The sequence below is a fragment of the Corvus kubaryi genome, unplaced genomic scaffold, assembly GCF_017639235.1.
Source record: "Corvus kubaryi isolate FWS band 111438036 unplaced genomic scaffold, C.kubaryi_AGA036_p1.0 138, whole genome shotgun sequence".
Lineage (NCBI taxonomy): Eukaryota > Metazoa > Chordata > Aves > Passeriformes > Corvidae > Corvus > Corvus kubaryi.
The window spans coordinates 16,831,093-16,851,512 of NW_024580672.1; the positions used below are offsets into that span (position 1 = coordinate 16,831,093).

Here is a 20,420-nt window from a genome sequence, read left to right on the forward strand (position 1 = left end):
ACATGGAATAAACTGAGAATATTTACATATTTCTATTTTCAAGGCCTGTTCATGATCCTGCTGAAGGTAAAGTGCACAGGCGCTGCTGTTATAGGCCAATCAGTTACTTCAGCAAGGTACTTAATTCCCCTCTCATAACCAGATCTAGCTTCAAGAAATGCAGAAAACAGGATGTTCAAAGAGCTCCTGCAAGCCAACAGTCACCAAAGTGATTTTCCTTTGTGTGAAATCCAATCTGATTATAAAAATGCAGAAGTGGAAATCAGTAACTGGTATCTATGCACCCTCGATAACTTGTTATCTGCCTAGTTGTCTCTGCAAGGAAAATCTGCACTCGGAAATGTCAAAGAACACAAACATTGTACATGCTTAGATTTATTTCTGTCAAACTTTTTTCATTTTGTTAAACACAGCTAAAATAGATGCCTGGTTTGTCTGTTTTTTTCTTGCAACAGCACACAAATTCTCACTGAGGAAAAATAGAGTTAGTCTGGATTTGTGTAAAACCAGTATTAAATATTGGTTCAAGGGCTATTATTTTAATGCATTACTTTATAAAGAAAAATATAGTGTTGTGTGTGACAATCTAATGGAAACTTAATATACGAAGTTTTTACTTTTCTGTTATCAAAAGGTTCGACCTCACATCAGAAAACCAGAACAAAGCCCAAAAAAAATTACAAGAGGAAACAGAATACATCATAATCAAATAAGAAGATTTTGATATGTTATGCTTACTTCAGTGGGAACAGAATCAGATTGCAAGACTCCTATTAACCTAATAAGATCTGGTTTATTGTTTATCAACTCGGGTGTACGTATAAGGCAACTAATATGAAGTATCTCAGTTTTTTTTAACTAAGCAGCAACAATATGGAGGTTTAAGACCTAATAAAAGCATTGCTAAGTGTCAAGAGAAATCAACATTTTTAATATTTTTAAAATTAGGTGGCCTTTGTAGAAAAGTGGCGTCTCAAACAATCTTACAGCAATTTCATAAAAAGACATAGTGTTAAATTAGAAAAATACATGGCATTTGAAATGCACGCGGATTTAGGAACAGAAACAGGATTAGAGGCCTCGGGCAATAGGAATTGGAGATGTCATACAGTATTAATTCATGGGAGAAGCCACTAATTCACACGCCACAAACCCCAAAAGGAAAAAGCAGTGAATGCCTTGGCTAGGAGAGAGATTCTAACTTATCTTTTTGATAAACAATCTAAAAAATGCCATACATGGATTCCACAAATGAAAAGTCATTTACCAGGTAGGAAAAAAAGAAGTAAATAATAATTAAAGTGTCAGGGACCTGCTACCCACAACACAGCTCTAACATCAGATCAAGAATTACAAAACTGAATAGGGAAACAAAACTGAATAGGGAAACACTCCATTCTTGATTAAAAGAATTTTGGGATTTTGAAGGTTTGGGGGAAATTAATCACTATGACACAGCTTGTTCTAATTCTACAGCCCCTCTTTACAGAATAGCAGGAAGAGAAACTATGAGGAGAAGACAAGGAAGCCCTATTTCTCTGAATCCTGGGAATTCGGATTGAAAAGCCCCAACCCTCCTCCTCCACCTTTGCTGATGGCAACTTTTCCAAGGAAACATCTGCAGTTCATTCTCAGTGATGTCTCTACCCCATCCCTGAGAAGAAAAATGTAACAGGGAGGAGGCAAATAGTGGCCATCAATACTCAGAACAGGTTTTATGCTGGGGAGAGGGGACTATTCCCTTATAAAAGTCTGTCACATCCCCAATAGAGTGTTTTGCACACTGGATTCGTACTTTCCCTGCAATCGACTTAGTGATTTGTGAATAAATTATTCAAGATGCCCAAAAGACTTTGAAAAACTCCAAGGAAGGTGAGAAAACTACTGATCAACCTCCTCTCCTTTTGAGCAATGGAGAGATCCTAGAGGGAGACCCAGAGCCATCCTCATACACCTGACAGAAAGAGTGTAATAGCCACCAGCACACACGCACTCCTGAGACTCCAGCACTGACGAATTTTACAGTCTCAACTTTGTATATACAGTAAAAAGCCACCTCACATTTTCTTTCTGTTTGCATTTACAGCTTAGTGTGCAAATCAAACCTTGTAACTTCATGTGCTGTGTTCTAACGTGGAATGATACACTCCAGCAAGAAACCCAACATGCTGTGCTGTCTACTGAGTTCTTGGTTTTAATTTAGAAGTTTACCGTAATAAATATAAAATATCCCCATTTCTAAATATAAGTTTCCACACACCTTTTATGACAGAAGATGCCCAGACTTTTTAGATCAGGCAGCCTCTAATGAGAACAGCAGAATCAGGGAAGAGTCCCTTTGACACACAATCATACAAGCCATTTTCTTTCTCTCACTTGTTAACGATGCACAAGGCACTTGGCAAAAACAATTTACTACACTAAGAAGAAATACTGGCAAAATAATTAATTTCTACCAGTCCTGTGCTTTACCAACTAGAAGCAAGGCCTAACTAGCAGCATGTAACCAACCAATTCTCCACAGATGAACAGCAAAACCTCCACATTTTAACAACTGTTCTGATTTATGTAGCCTGTTCTTTCAAGATTATTTCTGAACGTAATGGATGTAAAAGAAAGAAGATTCACAAAGATAACGATGACATAATAAGCCTATGAACAACTAGGCAACTTAGAAGTGAATCCATGGGAGGAGAGCATTTTGTCACCCTAAAAGCGTTGATCTAAATAGCCAAGCTTTTTTAACACTTTTTCTACTTACACCACTTCACAGATGTGGCTTAAGGCATTTTATTCAGATCTGGTGGCTCTCCCTTTTGTGTTGAAATGGGAGACATTTCAGAAACACCACTTTGTTAAGTATTTCTACAGGTATGTGCAGCTACATTTTCTATGCACGGTATTTTCTTACAATGTGCCCAAGATGACCACTACACTGTATCAGCTAATACCAAAATAATAACATTATCTTCCAGTTGCAAGGCTCAATGTCAAATAAATTACAAATTTAAGAGGCAAACAGTTCTCCAGATAGTAAAAAGCCACAGATAGCTTTAAGAAGTTACTAATTCAAGCATGTCTCCTTAATGTAGTGTGAAACTCACTTCTGAAATCTAATCAACAGATTTTGCATTTACTGTAGTTGTGATAGAAGTCAATGGCCTTAAAACGTTTTCACCTCTCTAAAATGGTAAAGGTTCAAGGAAAAATGTCTGTTTAAGCAAAATCTTTACATCATAAAAACTAAACCAAATCTGTTACCCTCCAAAACACACAAATCTTCAACAATTTGAAGAGCTGATTAACAGGAAGAAATTCACACCCTTGAGGCAGAAGCACCACGTCTGACACAGTAGTTACAAAGAAAATTCAAACCCAAAACAGAAAACAAGACAGCCCAGTCTTTCAACTGGGAAGACTCAAACTTAGTAACAGGTTTAGCAATATATTCCTGACTTTTTTTCTAAATCAACACATGGATGCTTGAATTAGAGAGACTGCAGCCTCCTGTCTCCATAGGGGAAGCAATTTTGAACGTCTATCAGAATAGAATTACATCAACTTTACTGGTTTTAAAAGCTGTCCTTCGTTTGTTAGGCTTATGTAGACTACAAAAGACTTATCTGACACAAAACAATCATCTCAGCCACTGACTTCCCCTTTTACATACCACAGAAGAAAAGTACTGTGATTATTTTATACTATTTAAAATAAAGACAAAAGGGGGCAAGAGCATTCTACTTGATATATACCAAATCCCACAGTACCACAGAATGGGCTTTGTGATATGAAAGGGTTAATTGCTGATTTTAATTACACACAAGTAACTTTAATGGGAGTGAACAATGCAGCAACATTTATAAATACAATGTCCACATTAGCAGAACACCAGTTACAAAACACCTGTCAATGCTACCTGAACAGGGATTGTTCTGTTTGTTCGTTTTACTCAGATTTTACCAAGTTCTGTTGTATTTGCAGAGCTCTGCAAAAAACCTGTAAGACTGAAGAGCTTTAAAGAATACAGCATGCAATAGTAACCATGACAATAAGAAAAATGCTTTTGCTAATCTTTCTCTTTCAGCTGACAGTACTTTCAAATACTGGTGTTTTTCCACTGGATGACAACTTCTGTTTGTTGCTCACTGTGAATTCTAGGCCTCCCATCCTTGTAAGCCTGAAATTTTTGACCAAGGGAGCAGCAATTTGGGGTGCACTGGTAACACAGAATGAGACCTAACTGTGGTAGGATGGACACCTGTTGGCAACTATGTCTTACTTCACTGTCACACAGAACAGGCACATGAAAATTACATCTTTGAGGTAATTATTCTGCAAGTAAATGGGGAATCTAAAAAAAATAACAGAAAGGAAGAAAGCAGATTGGGTATTTCTCTGCAGATCATAAAACTGCTGAGGTAGGTTAGAATTTGGCCCCAGGCAGGCTGATCATAAACTTTAAGAAAACAGCCTGGAACTCCTCTGCACTGATTTTGTCTTGGTTTTATATTAAGTTGGAGTTTTAAGCAATAAAAAATATTAGAAATAAAGATTCTTCAGAGATTTATCTTTGCTCTCTACTATTTCTCCAGCAGGCTGGCTCACCAAATAAGACAATGCTTTCAAAAGATGTATGGCATAAGGATCTGAAGTCACATATTGAAAAGTGACTAAAGGGACAATTTTCAAAGGCATTAAGACACCTAAAGATGCATTAAGCACTTAGAATTTTCAAAACTGCCTGGGCATCTAACGCCTATTTAAATCACTTAGTCCTTTCTGAAAATCCCAATGGGCAGTTATCTACATTTTATGTGTCTATGTGCCTTTGAAAATCTGTACCATTAAATACTTAACAATCTAAGTCCCCCTGGCTTTTAATGGGACTTTGAGTCCTAAAAAGTGTAAGTACAGCTAAAAATTGGTCAAGCCACTCTCTCTGGTCTTTTATTTTTTTTTCTTTCTTTTAAAGAGGTACCTCCTAATGCTTATCCAGAACCTGTCAGTTAAGTACAGCTTCAGCACTGTCCAACTTACACACTGTACCATGCATAGTTGATTTGTTTTATGGAGCTAAAGAAATAGAAGACCAGAGTACAGACTGCATCCTCAAAAAAGATTTTCTAAAACTCCTAGAAAGAAATTAAATTCCAATCCGTAACACCAGCGAATGCCCCCCAAAACCATATTTTCAATAAATATGATCCCAAATGAGTATAATTTAGGCTGATAAAGAACAAACATCATTGTTTAATCGCCAAGCAACCTATTCAAAATACCACAAAAAAGTTCTGAAAGGCAGCCACACAGCAACAAGAAAAAAGGCAAGGAGGTGGAAGAAAAAGGAGGAAGAAAGTTGTGAACAGGCTCTTTAAAAAGGCAGCAGTTCCAGAAAAGAAGACAAGCCTTAATTCTGAATTTTCTTTTTTTACAGAACTGTATGAAACTAGAAAGCATTCCCTTATGCAAACATTTGAAAGATATATCTTCTGATTTCTGTAAAGTCAATAGGAGGTAACTTGCACTGACCAAATTCCCAAAAAGGAAATGATTTGTAAATTGGGAACACAGGGAATCAGATTGCCACCTACAGGAAAATTTAGCATTTATTGTCAAGAATGACTCAAAAAGAATACAAATTGCCATCCTGCCAAGCACTCTTTCACTTCAAAACCAATTAGCCTTTTCTTTTGTGCAACTATATCATGAGCTTCCTAAATTCAGGAAGCCATTATAATTTCTTTTTAGTTATGAGTACTGCTTGAATGTTCCATAATTCAATTATAAAATCATGTATCAGTTAAAGAATTTTAAGTCTGCTTACCTGATACAATTGGTGCTAGCCTGAATATGTCTGATAGTCTGCTGTTAACTGGCTCATAAGGGGAATCTTCAAGCAAGTCATTTCCTAAGGACAAAAAATATTTGCATTTTTTTCTTATACAAGAATTCGGGGTAAGATTACTTGTTTACTTTTACTTAGTGAAATGTACTCCCCTTAAATCCATTTAAAAAGTTTATATGGCTACTTCTCAAAGAATTAGCTATAGAAACACCTAAAGGAGCTGATTGTCCCTGTCACAGATCTTTTCTCTCCTTCCTCCCTGGGTAAGGTCATAATTTGCAAAGACAGCCTGTGACATCACAGGGACTGTCCCATCTCATTCCAGTGGGAGAGAAGCTGTAGCAAGGATGTTCCTCTACATTCAGCATTAACAGCAGAGCTCTTTTCCAGAGCAGCTCAGCTAACAGCCAAAAACTAGCATCTTTGGTATAAAACACTTCTAACAAGATGATGTTGGAAGAGAAGCTTTTTATGATGCACAAAATGTCCATTACTACAGTTAGCAAAAATATATGTCTGGACTCATTAACACATATGGATATGTGGGATTACTTCCCTTATTGCAAAAGCAACTAAAAAAAAAAAAGAAAAAGCACACTGAAGTGAAGGACTGCACCTTCAACTCCTGGGCCACAGCAAAACAGGGCTAAAAATGCTGTCTCATATGAGGACCTGACTATTCTCAGCAGACTAAGGGAAATTTGCCTTATGAATATGAGTAGCAGAGGAGTCCTGAGTCAATCACTGTCATATCCCTTCTAACTGGCACATCTTCATGCTCTAGGACCCATAAACTTTGGGGTTTTTTATGCCTCAGCATGTCCAGGGAATACTGCTACTAAATACAGGAAAGGAAAAAATAAACTTTTACTTAAAACAATCTCCTCTTCATATTATATTTAACTTTCACCAAAAAAGCTAAGAAACTAGTCCCAGTGCCCTGTGGTCTTGTTAGGTGAGTCCTAATTAAGGAGTTTTAATATTATTAAGAAAATGTCTCCAAATTACTGTTTTTGTGGCTCTTGCACATGCTAGTGCCCTTATTTTTGACTGTGGTTTAGAAAGGTCAGCTGGGTCCCCTGGAGGAAGCTCTCGCTGTCCATTCCCAGCCCAGGACCGGAGCCGCAGCTGCGCTGGGGGCGGATGGAGGCTCCTCGGGCGGCAGCTGACGAGCACAATGAGAGCTGCGGGGTCAGAGCCCGGCTGGGGCTCAGGGGCAGGCGCAAACCCGCACCCTCCACTGGGGGTTCTGCGCTTCGCCACGTACCCTGCAAGCTCTGGTACATGCTCCAGTAAATGCGCAGGCAGTTCTTCTCCTTCTTCATGCCCCTCTTGCAGCGGCAGTTGTACAGGGATTTCTGCTTGAGAGCTTCCATGGCGCTTCTGCATTCGTCCTTCGCCTCCAGGCCCGTGGTCCGGCTGAAGTTGCTCTCTTTGCCGGCTACACACTGCCTCAGTGTCCTGAATTTAGTACTACAGCTCTGCTCCTTCAGACACTGATCGCTGGCTTTCACGCAGTCCAGGCGGTCCCCTCCAGGCAGCCCGCTCACTTCTGCAGACAAAAGTACATCTATGGAGAGGAGACACAAACCAACACACGCTCTTTGAGGGAGGAGGGTGGGTTCTACCCGAGCTCCAGAGAAGCATCTGGGAAGCACGGGGCACCTCCTCACGCAGCACATGTAGCCAACCCCAGGAGCAGCACCTTGCAAACCTCCTGGCTTCATGCTACACCTTAGGAAAATGCACACAGGGTTTCCATGGGCTTAGATCCACTTTCGGGGGAGTCCAAGGAAACAGTATTTTTTAACCCTGATGGCTGATTTATGAGGAAACACAAAAAGGAAAGAAAACCCAGAGGGGTTAATGTGCCTGACAAAATAAGTATTTGTTATTCCATAGATCCATTTTGGTGAAACAAATCAGCGTTCCAGTCCAGATTTTAACTGAGGGGTTAAATATTCAGCCTCACTTTCCACAAGAGCTTTGCTGTTATTTCACTTACATCCAGGAAAAACCCGCTGAGGGAGATAAGTATCCTCACTGATTGATATTAGCCTGTCTTTGCGTCAGTCACTTTTTAAAGGCTGTACACATTTTTTCTTATTCTATATGTATAAAGGTAGAATTTGTTACTTCCCCCCCTCCCCATCTCTCTCCACGTATGATGCTTTTGCAGGAGAACAAAGCAAATTGCATTAACTCTCTCCTCTCCATCGTGCCCCCGTCATGCTCCCTCAGACACATGCGGATGGAAATGCAAACCTCTCCTGTGGAAAGGAAACCAGTTTGGGCTGCAAACCACTACCAGTCGGGCATGCTGCCAGGTTCAGGTGAAGATGTAATCCTTCAGCTGGCTCTTGCCACCCCCCACCCTCCCCAGGCAGCCTTATTTTATTTAAATGAAAAGTTTCCCTGTAACTTGCGAGGACCCAATTTAATAAGAGGCTAGACAGGCAAGTACCGAAGTCTGCAACCTCACAAAGCTTTAAACGTAGACCGGGCTAACTGATCTGAGGCAGAGCCATAAAAACTACTGGAAACTTCACTGTTCTGCCTAAACAATAGACTGACAACCATCAGGCTCCCAGTCCCATAAACCCTATGCTCTGCTTTATGAAGCGATGTGCAAACCGAAATCAGGCACCAGCAACTTACCCACTAAAGGCAAAGCGAAGTACAAGAGAACGAGAAACATCTTGCTGTCTTCGGATGGTTTCCCCAAACGACTTGATGTGTCACAACAAAGATGATCAGCATGTAGATATTCCAACACCGCCGAGGTCCAAAGGCTCCAAGTTCAGATCCATTGAATTCAAGGGGGGGAAAAAAACCCACCAATCAAAAAAAAAAAAAAAAAAACCACAACCCCCCTCCTCTTCACCGCTACCACCACCGGCGGCAGGAGCAGCGACGCAAACGCTGAGCTTTTCCTTTAGATTTCAGGTCTGAGCAACCTGCAGGCACAAGCACTGACTCCAGTGCGGGAGCGAGAGGCGCACGCACGGGTATATGTGTGTGTGTCTGTGTGTGAGCGTGTGTGAGTGAGCGAGCGGCAGCGGGGCAGGAGCGCCGGTCGCCTCCTTGGGTGGGCAGCGCCTGTTCCCAGGGAGGGACCGAGAGCGCACGGGGGGCGGGAGGGGGGTGCACACACGAGACCCGCAGCGCCCGCCCGCCCCCGGACCCGCAGCCGGGGCTAGCCGCTGGCAGCCCCGAGCCACGGCTTCCCGAGCCCCCGGGGCAATTCGCTTCTTCCACCCTTCCGACCGCAACTTTATTGACGCGCCGGGGCCGGGGCGGTGCGCGGGGTCGCGCAGGCTGCGCGGAGCGTTGCCGCCGGGGCGGAGGGGGGGGCCGTGCGTGCGGCGCTGCCGGCAGCCAAAGTTTGCCAGGGAAAACTGGGACGGGCGGGAGGCGCGGCCGCTCCGGTTCCGCCGAGCGGAGCGGAGCGGAGCCCCCGCCTCCCCGAGAGCGGCCCCGGCGCTCGGCGGGAGCGGTTCCGACCGGGCTCCGCCGGCAGCCGGGCAAGCCGGGGAGAGGCGGCGGCCCCGCGGGGCTGCCCCGCTCCCCGCCCGCCCTCCGCGGGGCTCGGCGGCCACGGCCTCCCCCTGCCGGCCCCGCCGCCCGCGGGGGAAGCCCGGGGCGTCCCTCTGCGACCCCAGGGCGGCGGGAGCACCGCCCGTTTTTCTCCGCAGCCGCCGTGGGGCGGGCGGGCCCCGCGCCCGCGGAGCCGGGAGCCGCATCCCTGCAGTGCGCGGTGCGGTCCAGCCCTCGGCCGGGGCCGAGCGCAGTGTATCGGCTTCCACTTGGCTCCTGAATAAACAAAGCGAACATATGTCTCATATTCGTGACAGATGGTTCAAACAGAGAACTATTTAGTGGTTTTCCCACAGTTGCTACTACGTACCGCTCCTCCGAAACCCAACAAAACGCAATTAGCCTAAAATAGCTTCAGCTTCCAGATTTCCTTGTTTTCATATGTGGAAAATTCTGTTCAGGTGGTTTTGTGTTCTGGCTGCAACCGAATGTGTTGTTTTGGGTTTATTTTTTTCTATTTTTCAAAGTCAGTATGTATGTTCCTTGGCAGTTTTGTCAACAAGCTATTTGGCCCATTTGACTTCAGGAATTTGCTTCTCCTTGCAATAAATTTTGCATAAAGGAGTTTGCCTTGCTTCGTGAGATGGGAGATTATCCGGCTGGCCACTTTTAGAGCAAAAACTGGATGGCAGATGGAGCTAAACTGTTGTAAGGTACTTCAAAACACTTATTTAAAAGCTTAGCATATGCCAGGATATACAGAGAGTACAACATTCATAGAACCCAAATGGAAAGGGCTTATTTTTGTTTGGTTTGTTGTACGGGTTTTTTTTTCCCTGTGTTGCCACTTTTTCTTAACAGACAGATTTGCATTTCTACCCAAAAAAAACCCCAAAACCCATGACACACAACAAAAATAAAACTAAACTCAACAAAACCCAAAAAAACCCCTGTGCAAAGTACTGGTTCTCTCAGTGAAATTGTAATATTGATAGGACGTTGCAACTGATTTAAGTCATAAGTTTGGTGTTTTGGTTGTTTAATGTGAAGAGGCATTTACTATGATATGGTTACGAAGTCTATTATCTGCTGCACGTCCAAGGATGTAATTGGAGAAACAATGACCAGATTTCTGGAGTGTTTCATGATAATTAGAAGGTGCTACGTTGGTGATAGCATTGACGATTCAAGACAGCTTCAGCTTTTTGAATAGCTGGTATTTAATGAAACAAGTTGGTCTTCCAAACACTTCAATAGAAATTGAACTGGGTGATACAGAGAGATGATTATTTCTTCACTGGTAATTTTGACATCATTATGACACACCATAAGCTCGGTAATAGGAGTTATCTGTGTATCTAACATGAAGGCAGCATAATTCTCCTATCATTTAGAAGCCTAAGTCAAGAATAGCTACAACATTCACAGCAGAGGATAGCAACTGAAAATCAGGCTGAAAACCCAGCCACTTTTTACAAAACCATTCATGTATTGATGTCCTGAATGCATACATACACACAAATTATTTGGCATATAAAAAAGCAACACATTGAAAATCTCTGCATTAATAACTACTTTCACTGTTACAAAACACAGCTTTTGTGGGGTGTTTACTGTTACAGCACAACTGAAATTACATTTTAAGTGTTAAACGTTGAACAAAATGTCGCTGACAGTTCAGAAATAAGAAAACAGCTGGAAAACGTTCATCCAAAAATTCTGAATACTATCTAAACACTCCTCTTGCCAGTATTTTGACTCATCTCTGGAAAACTACCACCCAAGGTGAAAAAAGGTTAAAGGGTTTTAATGGGAAAAAAGTTTAAAATGCAACCATGTTTGAGAAACAAGAAGAAAGTCCATGCTACATACAGTTGCTCAGAATATCCAACTGCTACACACTCTTTACCAGGACAATAGGTGGGAGAAAGCCTCTTAAAAATCACAAGGACATTTGTTCCACAGCAGAAACTACTTTTGTTTTTCTTTTTCTTTTTTTCTTTCAGAGATGGAATTATTTATAAATTTTTGTTGCAGCCAAAATCCCATAAGCCACTCTGTCGCTGGAGTCACAATCCTCTGGGTCTTTGCACAGTGCTTTCCAAGTGCCTTTTACCTGCCCTGGGGTAAAACTAAGTCACTGAATGTTTTGCTGCTGATTTCAGTCAAACCAAGGTCTGCCTTACAATTTGTATCTGTCAATCATTCAACACATGAGTCTCTTCAGACAAATGAAGAATAAAAGAATAAGCCATATGGACATTAATGCAAATATTTTAAAGATATTTAAGCTTTTAAAATATTCTGCTGGCTGAGTTTTATAGAAAAGTTTCAAAAAATTAATGTAACATAACATATATAAGGTTCAGCTGGTAAAGACGAACACTTCATTAGAGGAAGGATGACAACACAATCACCACTGGATTATTGTTTAAAGGCCATTACAGTATAAATAATGTGGAAGGCAGAACCAAGTACTTCAAGATAGTTGCTGCCAGTATTAACTGCCAGTACTTCAGTCTTTATCTAGCTGTAATTACTAGTTTCTTTCTAGTTGGAAGCTGTTATACAATAGCAGGTTTTCTTTCATTGAAAACTTTTCACAAGGAAAAGGCAAAGTAATGGGGATAGTGGAGTTATTTGATACTAAAATTTCAGTGAAATCAGCTCTTGGAACCCTTTTCTTTCCAAGGAGGTTGAGGTAAGTGTAACCCCTAACACTGGGCAGTTTTAAGCTTCCTGTCACCTTGCAGCCTGGGCCCAAATGCTCTGAATGCAGCAACAGCATCGAGCAACAGCAGCTTGTATCTATCCAGGCCATCTGCTCCTGGAGGCCAGGCATACACAGTGAGCGAAAGCAGAACAGGAACTTCGCTGCATTCAGTTCTACTGATGTCCTTCTGCATTCTCCTTTGCATGTAAACTAATGACAGCAAACTCTCAGGAGGTATCATGTGCAGAGATGCCTCCTGCAAAGGCAGTGGATGTTGCTTTGCAGCCAGTTCCACTTGCAAGGGCTGCGGTGTTGGAGCACTGCGTTAGGTTCGTCTGGCTGGCAGTGGTTCAGATGCCAGTGAGCGGACAAGAAGGCTGAATTAGTCCATTGCCTGGCCCAGGGTTAGTCTGCAGATTCCCTTTGCCATCTCTGCCACAGACCTCCTTTTAAAGACTGAACCCTGCAAGAAAATATTGAAGTTGGAGCCGCTGAGCCCAGGGAACATTACACAGTTACTATCTGCAGTGCCGCTAGGTATGTGAAGAGAAAGTATGCTGAGAATAAGAACAGTGCCATGAACTTTAAATACAATTCTTAGGGGAGTGAAGAGGTGAAGCAAAGCTAAAGCTAAACTAATGAGTCATATCTAGCAGGTGGGGGAGAGCAAGCAAGTGATGGGAAAAAGTCTGTATACCATGGGAGCACAAAAAGTAGTGTTTACACAGGAGGCTTTCTTCAATAATGAGAAAGGGAGAATAGAGAAGTGAGAGAATTACTAGGGACTGGGGGAACAGCCTGAACTGCATTTTTTGTCTTATATTTATCTGGTTACCGTGAAGTCAAAGTGCCTTTTGGTGGGAATAAGGCAAGAAGGATTTGCTCAAGGCATTAAAGTTTTGTAAAGGGCAGATTAAATAACAGCGCTCCAAAAATCAATTTTGAGGGGCTTATGAAGCCTTGAATGGGCTTTTGGAACACAAAAGCAAGATTGAGTTTTTACTGAACCTGTCATTTATTTGGGTTTAGAGCTTTCAGTAAGTATCAGAAAAAACATAAAACAAAAGCAAAGTAAGCAATGAGTATTCACACAGCAATCAAATAAAAAACCTGTGAAAGTGCAATCCCGATTACTAAGTGACTTAATTGATTCAAAAGTATAAGAAAAGAAATTCACTGTGCCATGCCTGCCACCCCCCACCCCCTCTCCCTGTGCTTTAATCAGACTGGTAGTGAATTCCCACAGCTCTTCTTGGCCAGGAAGTTTTTCCTAAACTCGTGTGTCCCTGTCCTCACCAGAGGTTGTGCAGATATAGTATCAAGCCACCTGTAAGGAGGAAAAAAAAAAAAAAGGAAGAAAAGTAAAGTGACAAAATTCAGTAGAATAGATGCAGAAACACCAAGTGTGCAGTGTAATTCAGAGTTTGTAGTTAAGAAACACAATATACTGGTTACCCCTAAAAACATGAAAATGCTGATGGAACTGCAGCTACTTGTGAAGTTCAGTATCTTATAGAAATGATTCCGTTTACGTAGTTCTATTAAGGCACAGACTGTGATAGTTTGTCCAAACTGGTAAGGAAAGGGTTGTTAGGAGAGGCCAATCCTTGGATCCCTGGATCTGGGGCTTTTTGCTTTAAAAATGGGGTAACACCGCCCCCTAGCTGTTGGTAGGGACAGTGCAGGCTAACGTGGGAAGGGATTCCTGCCTCCGCAGAAAACAGGGCGCAGAATTCCATGGCAATAGAGGATCCAGCAGCACAGAGACTCGATGTGGCGCAGTGAGGTAAAAGTATAAAAGATGACCAAAAAATGAAATATCGTCTATTAAGTAGTAGTAATTCAGGTGCTCAGGGAATTTGGAACAATACAATTCAGATGCTACAACAGCATCCTTTGAAACTTCAGCCTCCAGATCACTTGCTCTGAGCACGGTGCTTAGAATGCCAGGGTTATGGGTTCGACCTCCGTATGGACCATTCACTTAAGAGCTGACTCAATGATCCCTCTGGGTCCCTTCCAACTCAGAATATTCTGTGTGATTCTGTGAAATACACCAGCAGCATCAACCTTCAGCATCCCCTGAGCATTAGCAACCAATGTGATCCAGCCAAGGCCACAGTTTGGTTTGGTAACTTGAAAACTTCCTTTTGTGTTCAAAATTTCAGTGATTTCCAGCAGCTTTGTCTTGAGTATTCCATTTGATCCTGAACAATAGGACAGGAAACCCTACCTTATACTACATAAAATATATTTACATTAATGAGCCTCCTCATTTTTTCAGAAAAACTAGAGCTAGAAAATTACTTACTCCAGTTGTCTATTCTGTAAGAATATAGCATCCACACTGCTTTACAACATAGCCACATGAGCATTTCAGAACATTGAAATCATATTCTAGATCAGCATCTGAGAAAATCCATGTTAAAATGAGAATGTTGGTATCTTGTATTTGCATACTGCTTCACTTACATGCAAATTCATTTCCCTCCCATTTTTAATTGAAAGCGATGAAAATGCTGTGTATAGAACGGTGTTTAAAGGTGGTGAGATTTTCTGTTCAAACATGCACAGCTCTAGTGATGGGTATTCAGCTTTTCACTGCTCATGCTACACCGGATACACACACATTTACAGAGCAAAGCATGCTAAATCATGGAGGAACATTTTGCTTTCGCTTACTGTACGTATCTTCTTCTAAATTGTGGGACCAAATCTGCCCTGACACCTGCTCTGTGTAGGGAAGTCAAAAAAGATGTATGGAGGTTAAAGTCATTTTAGAATTTAGTGACCAAAGGCAAAATTATCATCTTGGATTTTCAAAGCCGTATTTTCTGTACATTTGCTAGAATAGCCCTGACGACTGAAATAAATTTTTCTCCTGATGGTATCACCAAAATTGTAATTTTACTGGAAGTTTCTCAAAAGGTTAGTGACTCTGTCAGTGTTAATTTCTACAATCTCTGTTTCATCAGTCTTCCTCTGAGGTAAGAAATTTTGGGTACAGAATGTCACAAGATATTTATATTGGAGATGAAAGAATATCAAGGGAAAATGGAAGTGGAAGAAACTAGTGTTGTGAATGCCTTGAGAAACCAAAACTGATTATTCTCAGATATCTCTAATTGGCTGCATGTCACAGAATCTCTATGAAATGTGCAGCAATATTGGGGGGTTATTGTTTGCGTTGTGGGGTTTTTTTGTGGGGAGGGTGTGAGGTTTTGCGCCTTGTTGGGATTTAAGGAGGGATTGCATGGTTTGGTGAGTTGGTTTTTTTGTTTGGCTTGTGGTGGATTTTTTTTTTAATTTGGGGTGGTTGGGGAGAGGTATTTGTTGGTTTGTTTACACAGTTTTCAGAATAGCTGCAAAAACTACAGAAAAAAATGAACAAACATCAGGATTTGAACTCTGAGGTTTAGTCATAAAAGGTATTCAATAAGTATGGGATGAAAAGACAATATTTCTTGAATCATCAACAGTGTCTCCTTTATTAACACATGGGGTTTTTTAATACAGTTTAGGAAGAACCTTATGATGAGATAATTCTTCTTTAATCCAATTGACTATCAGCTGGAAACAGTGTTGAAAATCAAGACCTGTTTGTTCTATTAAAATACCCCATAATTCCATTACTTGGCTTCTCTGCTGCTACTGTAGAATTCTGATGGAGCAGTGCACACACAAAAGCAGTGAACTTGACTGGGCACGGTTCAGTGTCAGCCAGACTCCCAGCTGATGGTATTTGCAGTTTCTTCCCTTTTCTTTGAGCATTCATGACACCAGCTACAGCTCTGTCTGTCCAAGAACTTTTCCTGGTTTAATCATGGGATGCACAGTTAAATCTACAGCACTTGCTTTAGAGGGATGGAGTTACTGGCAACACCAGTAAAGAAAGCTTTTTTGCATGTCTGCATCCATTGTACAGTTTTAATGGCAGGCGTAATTCATGTGAAAAATAACAATGCAGACTTTTAAACGTGATCCTGAGAGTCATTATCGTGTAACAGTATTCTGAATACCCAGGAGTAAACTGTGTCCTAAACTGGGAGTAAAAGTAACCACGTGTGAAGGACTTCACACTCCACCTGTCCCTCTGTGAGGGATATGGATGTGGAATTACCATTTTCTCCACACCAAAGCCATCCCTGAGGAACATTTCTAAAGGCCATACTTTTGAACTCAGCAATGGCTGCAGACATGAGCAGTTGAGCTGTATAACTTATTTTATAAATGGCAAAAAGACTAGGAATATTCAGCCCCAAGTAAGGGAAAGAAGTAAGTTTCTGATGAACTCGTTTTCATAGGAATTTCTGATTTATTAATTTATGAAAGAAGAAAAAACTGTTTGCAGACAAAATGTTAAGATAAAATGTAAATACAGTAAATTTAAAGCTGTAACAAATTACCTATACACTCACAGTGTGACCCCTCCAAGTTTCTGACTTGTTTAATTATCCAGTAGAACACTATTTATAACAAAATAATGCAGACTTGTTTAAACATGTACAATGATGGCACCTTGCCAGAATGAAATGTAAGCATGATGTTCACAGAATCTCAAAAATCCAAAGCAATAGTGATTAATATCATGGTTTCTGAAGTTGATTACATTCTAATCTTTATGACTGGAGCTAGTCAGAGTTTTTTTCTTTTTTTTTCTTAAATTCTTTTAATTCTAACAATATTTTCAACCTTGAAAAAATTTTAAGGTAGTAGGTGTCACTATCTGCAAGTTCCACAACATCACCAAAACAATGCTATTTCCTGTGATTTTTGAATTTGCCCTTTTTTTGCAGAGCTTCAATAAACATCCAGTTAATATTGCAAATATCAAAATTATGTTCTTTCTATAATTAAAAGAATATAATTTGACACATTTATGTGCTTTGTGAGACTTGTCCATACCCACTTTTAATCTACTATAAACAGACTGAATTAAAGTGATATGGAACCCTAAAGTACAAATAGCACAAATTTCAAAATTATTGATTTCTGACAGTGCTTGCAGGCATTAAGCAATGCTTTTTCAGACATCTAAAATAGTTCACTTCAGCACAGAGACACTATTGAAGAAAAGCTGAAAATGTACTGACTGCCCAGTCAGTATTAATTTAAAATTGAGGTTTAGATCTTTGCTAAAAGTGAAAAAAAAATTAACTTAAAATTTAAAACTCCTTTTATCCCTTGGGATACTCGTCTTCCTCAACCCAAATCACCATATTCTTACCATATTTCAAGGCCTCAATCCAACACTTTTGCAGAGAAACCCAGTATCTTGGTGATTAAAATGAGCAGTGAAATACTGTACTGGCCATACAAATACCTTGGCAATTAGACATAGTAGAGTTAACTTTCCATCTTGTGGGTGGACTTCCAAATTCAGCCCTGCTTGGGTTTCCAACAGGGAGCTTTAAAGAAGGTGACCAAACACTTTGCTCCTCCATCTGAGGTGATCTATGGGACGTGTGTACAGCATACAAGCAAGAGCACAAGAAGGTAAGTGACTTCCTGCCAGCAGAGCCTGGTGTCTGCTTAGCAGCAGGACTTTTTTGATACGAGGAAATCAAGGCTTGAAAGCTCTGATGTATGTATCACAGTTTTCCTGTGGAATAAAAGGAAAATAAATGTTTGATGACAATAGCTTAGACAAGAACAATAGAGGCTGGGGCATGTAGGAGAGGAGTATTAGGGTATCTAAAAAGCTAAAATGACATTGCCTTCAAAAAGTCCTGTGTTTCTAACCAACAAGCCAGCTTAAAATGACCATTCCAGTTTTGGCTGGGTAGAGTTAGCAGCTGATGCAGTACTGAGTTTGGATTTAGGCTGAGAATAACATTTATAACACACTGATATTTAGTTGTTTAGTTGTTGCTGAGCAGTGCTTACACCATACAAGGACTTCTTTTCTCTACCCCATCAGCGAGGAGGCTGGATGTTGGAACCCTGGATTCTGAGAATTTCAGCCTTTCAGTGCTGAGAGGCAGTGATCCTCAGAAACACACTGTAATCAATCCAAAACCCTGGGAGAAGTTTCCTAAATTGTGTGATAACGCTGAGGTTGTCGCTGTGTAATTAAAAGTTATGTCACTGGGTGAAATATGTAGAAATGTAGAAAATTAGGTTTAGAACATATAGGTAAGAATAGGTTACAATATGGAGGATTTGGGGTGTGGATGTGTGTCTTCTTTTTTCTCCTTCTTCTTCACATACCTGAACGTTCTGTCATTGGGTCAAAAGTTCCACACTGCAGAACATGAAAAGCTAGTATTTGGATTGTAAGTAAAAACATATTACTTAGCATGTCATAATTGGTTAGTTTAGACTTTAAAAATCTTGGAAGAGTAAAACTCACGGCCGTTTTCCATCCTTCCAACAAAGAGGCACTCTCTGTGCAGCTGTGTTACTGATAAGATATAATAAACATGAATACTCAATCTCCTGCATCTCAGTTCAAACTCTGAGTTAAAAGAACTCGAGATGAAAAAGTAAAAGAAGAAAAAGTAATAGCTTGGGGTGCACAAGAAGCTGGGAGGGTCAGCCAGGACAGCTGACCCCAACTGACCACAGGGATATTCTATAGCAGGGGTCATCATGCTCAGCATATAAATTTGGGGGAAAGCTGGCTGGGGACAGCTGCTCAGGAACAGGCTGGGCAGCATTCTGTCAGTGGCAAGCAATTGTTTTTCATTTGCATCATGTGTTTTTTGGGGGGTTTATTTCTCCCTTTTTGTTATTTTCCTTTTAAATCCAATTTATTATTCTGATTTTAATTATTAAACTGTTCTTACTTCAACCCACATGTTTTCTTACTTTTACCTTTCTGATTCTCTCATCCCACTGAGGCAAGCTATGTGGTGCTTAGTTGCTGGCTGGAGTTAAACCACAACAATGACTCAACAGAAAGTTTTCAGCTTAAATTTAATCACACAATTTATTAGGTGGAAAAAAAGCTATTTTCAACTGGATTTATTAATTAAGGATGGTGAAAAGAGTTTAGCTTTATTTTACTGCTGTTCCAGATGGTACTCAAACGGGACTGAGAAGTGTGGGAGAAACCATTCTCTATGAGGAGTTTGAATTTAGAAAGTTCTGTATTCCAGGCAGTTGCCAACTATTTTTTACAAGGTTCCATGGCTTGTAACCCTGGACTCCTCAGACACAATGGTATGAAGAACAAAGGAAAACTAATTTGGTGATTTTGCTGTTTGCATCACCAGCAGACAGCTAAGCATTTGCTTAATTCAAAATAAATTGCACAAGAGGATTTTGGAGGACTGGCAGATTTAGAGACATAAATATTCTATATATGTCTCAGGCCACCTCTTCCCTGAAAGGCAACTTATCTTTCAGTGAAGACTTATGTATAATAGTAATATAGATAAAATATTTTTACAAGATTTTTTATGATTTGTCTTAAAAGATAATTTATCAAAACAAGACACAAAAAAGCCAGATACGGACTAGATTTGACCTGACTTATGAATCTGCTATTTTCTTTGAAAGGAAGTATAAAGAGAGGGACACACTGAGTAGCAGTAGATTACACTGTCATTTAGTAACCAAAGCAAACCCTCTCAAACTTCAGCTTCCTGGATTGCAAGGCATAAACCTCATCTCAGAACTTACAGCACTGTACAGGTTATGAAAAATAAACTGCAAAATTTCAAAGTACACTTATTCAGAATTCAGGAAGTAATACAGAGATGCACTACGTATCTTGTTTTCATTAGTAGCAAGAAAGATGTCAACTCAACCACTGCAAGCATAGATATGAAAGTCAATAATTCACACTGAATTACTCAGTAGATTTTTTATACAATTATGGCCTGTGTGGCCTCCATTTTGAGGATCCATATTTGTGTAAAAAGCAATCTTTAGAATTAAATATTATAAATACAGTAAATTTACACCCCGTCTGATTGTATCTACTTAACTATGACAGGTGAGTTAGGAGCCTGATTGCCATAGGCCCCCTACACATTTAATGAGATAAAGCACTACCACTTTTCAAGCATTTCTTTCCAGGTAGCAGTTGTCAAGAAACTGAAACTGGAAGAAAAACAATGTGTAAATGGATTTTATAAAGTCTGAAGAATCTCAATCATTTAATAAGGTGAGGCATCTGTAAGTGTATTAGTGTAATACCTAAGCTAAAAAGCCCTTAGAATCCAGGTTAACAAAGTATGAAATCTTCTAAAATGCTTTTTGGATTCTTTGAGCTAGAATCACTGATTATAGGACTTTCCTGCTGTAAGGTCCCAGGAATTTCTGGTTCACAAAAATTACCAACTTTTTCATTTTCAAACTTACCAATACTTATGAAGT

The 20,420-nt window shown here is 40.5% G+C and overlaps 1 protein-coding gene across 2 annotated transcripts in view; it reads right to left on the bottom strand.

Moving 5' to 3' along the window:
- Nucleotides 1-9,097, bottom strand: part of GFRA1 (GDNF family receptor alpha 1) — a 137,628-nt gene extending 128,531 nt beyond the window's left edge. Inside the window, exons 1-3 of one of the 2 annotated variants that reach the window (XM_042019408.1) lie at nucleotides 8,504-9,097; nucleotides 7,113-7,415; nucleotides 5,825-5,908 (exon numbers count right to left, since the gene is read on the bottom strand). In XM_042019408.1, the coding sequence (XP_041875342.1) occupies nucleotides 5,825-5,908; nucleotides 7,113-7,415; nucleotides 8,504-8,543 (427 nt within the window). In that variant the 5' untranslated portion in view covers nucleotides 8,544-9,097. The remainder of the gene's footprint in view (nucleotides 1-5,824; nucleotides 5,909-7,112; nucleotides 7,416-8,503) is intronic. The other variant, XM_042019409.1, reaches the window with a different exon arrangement.
- Nucleotides 9,098-20,420: the final 11,323 nt, after the last annotated feature.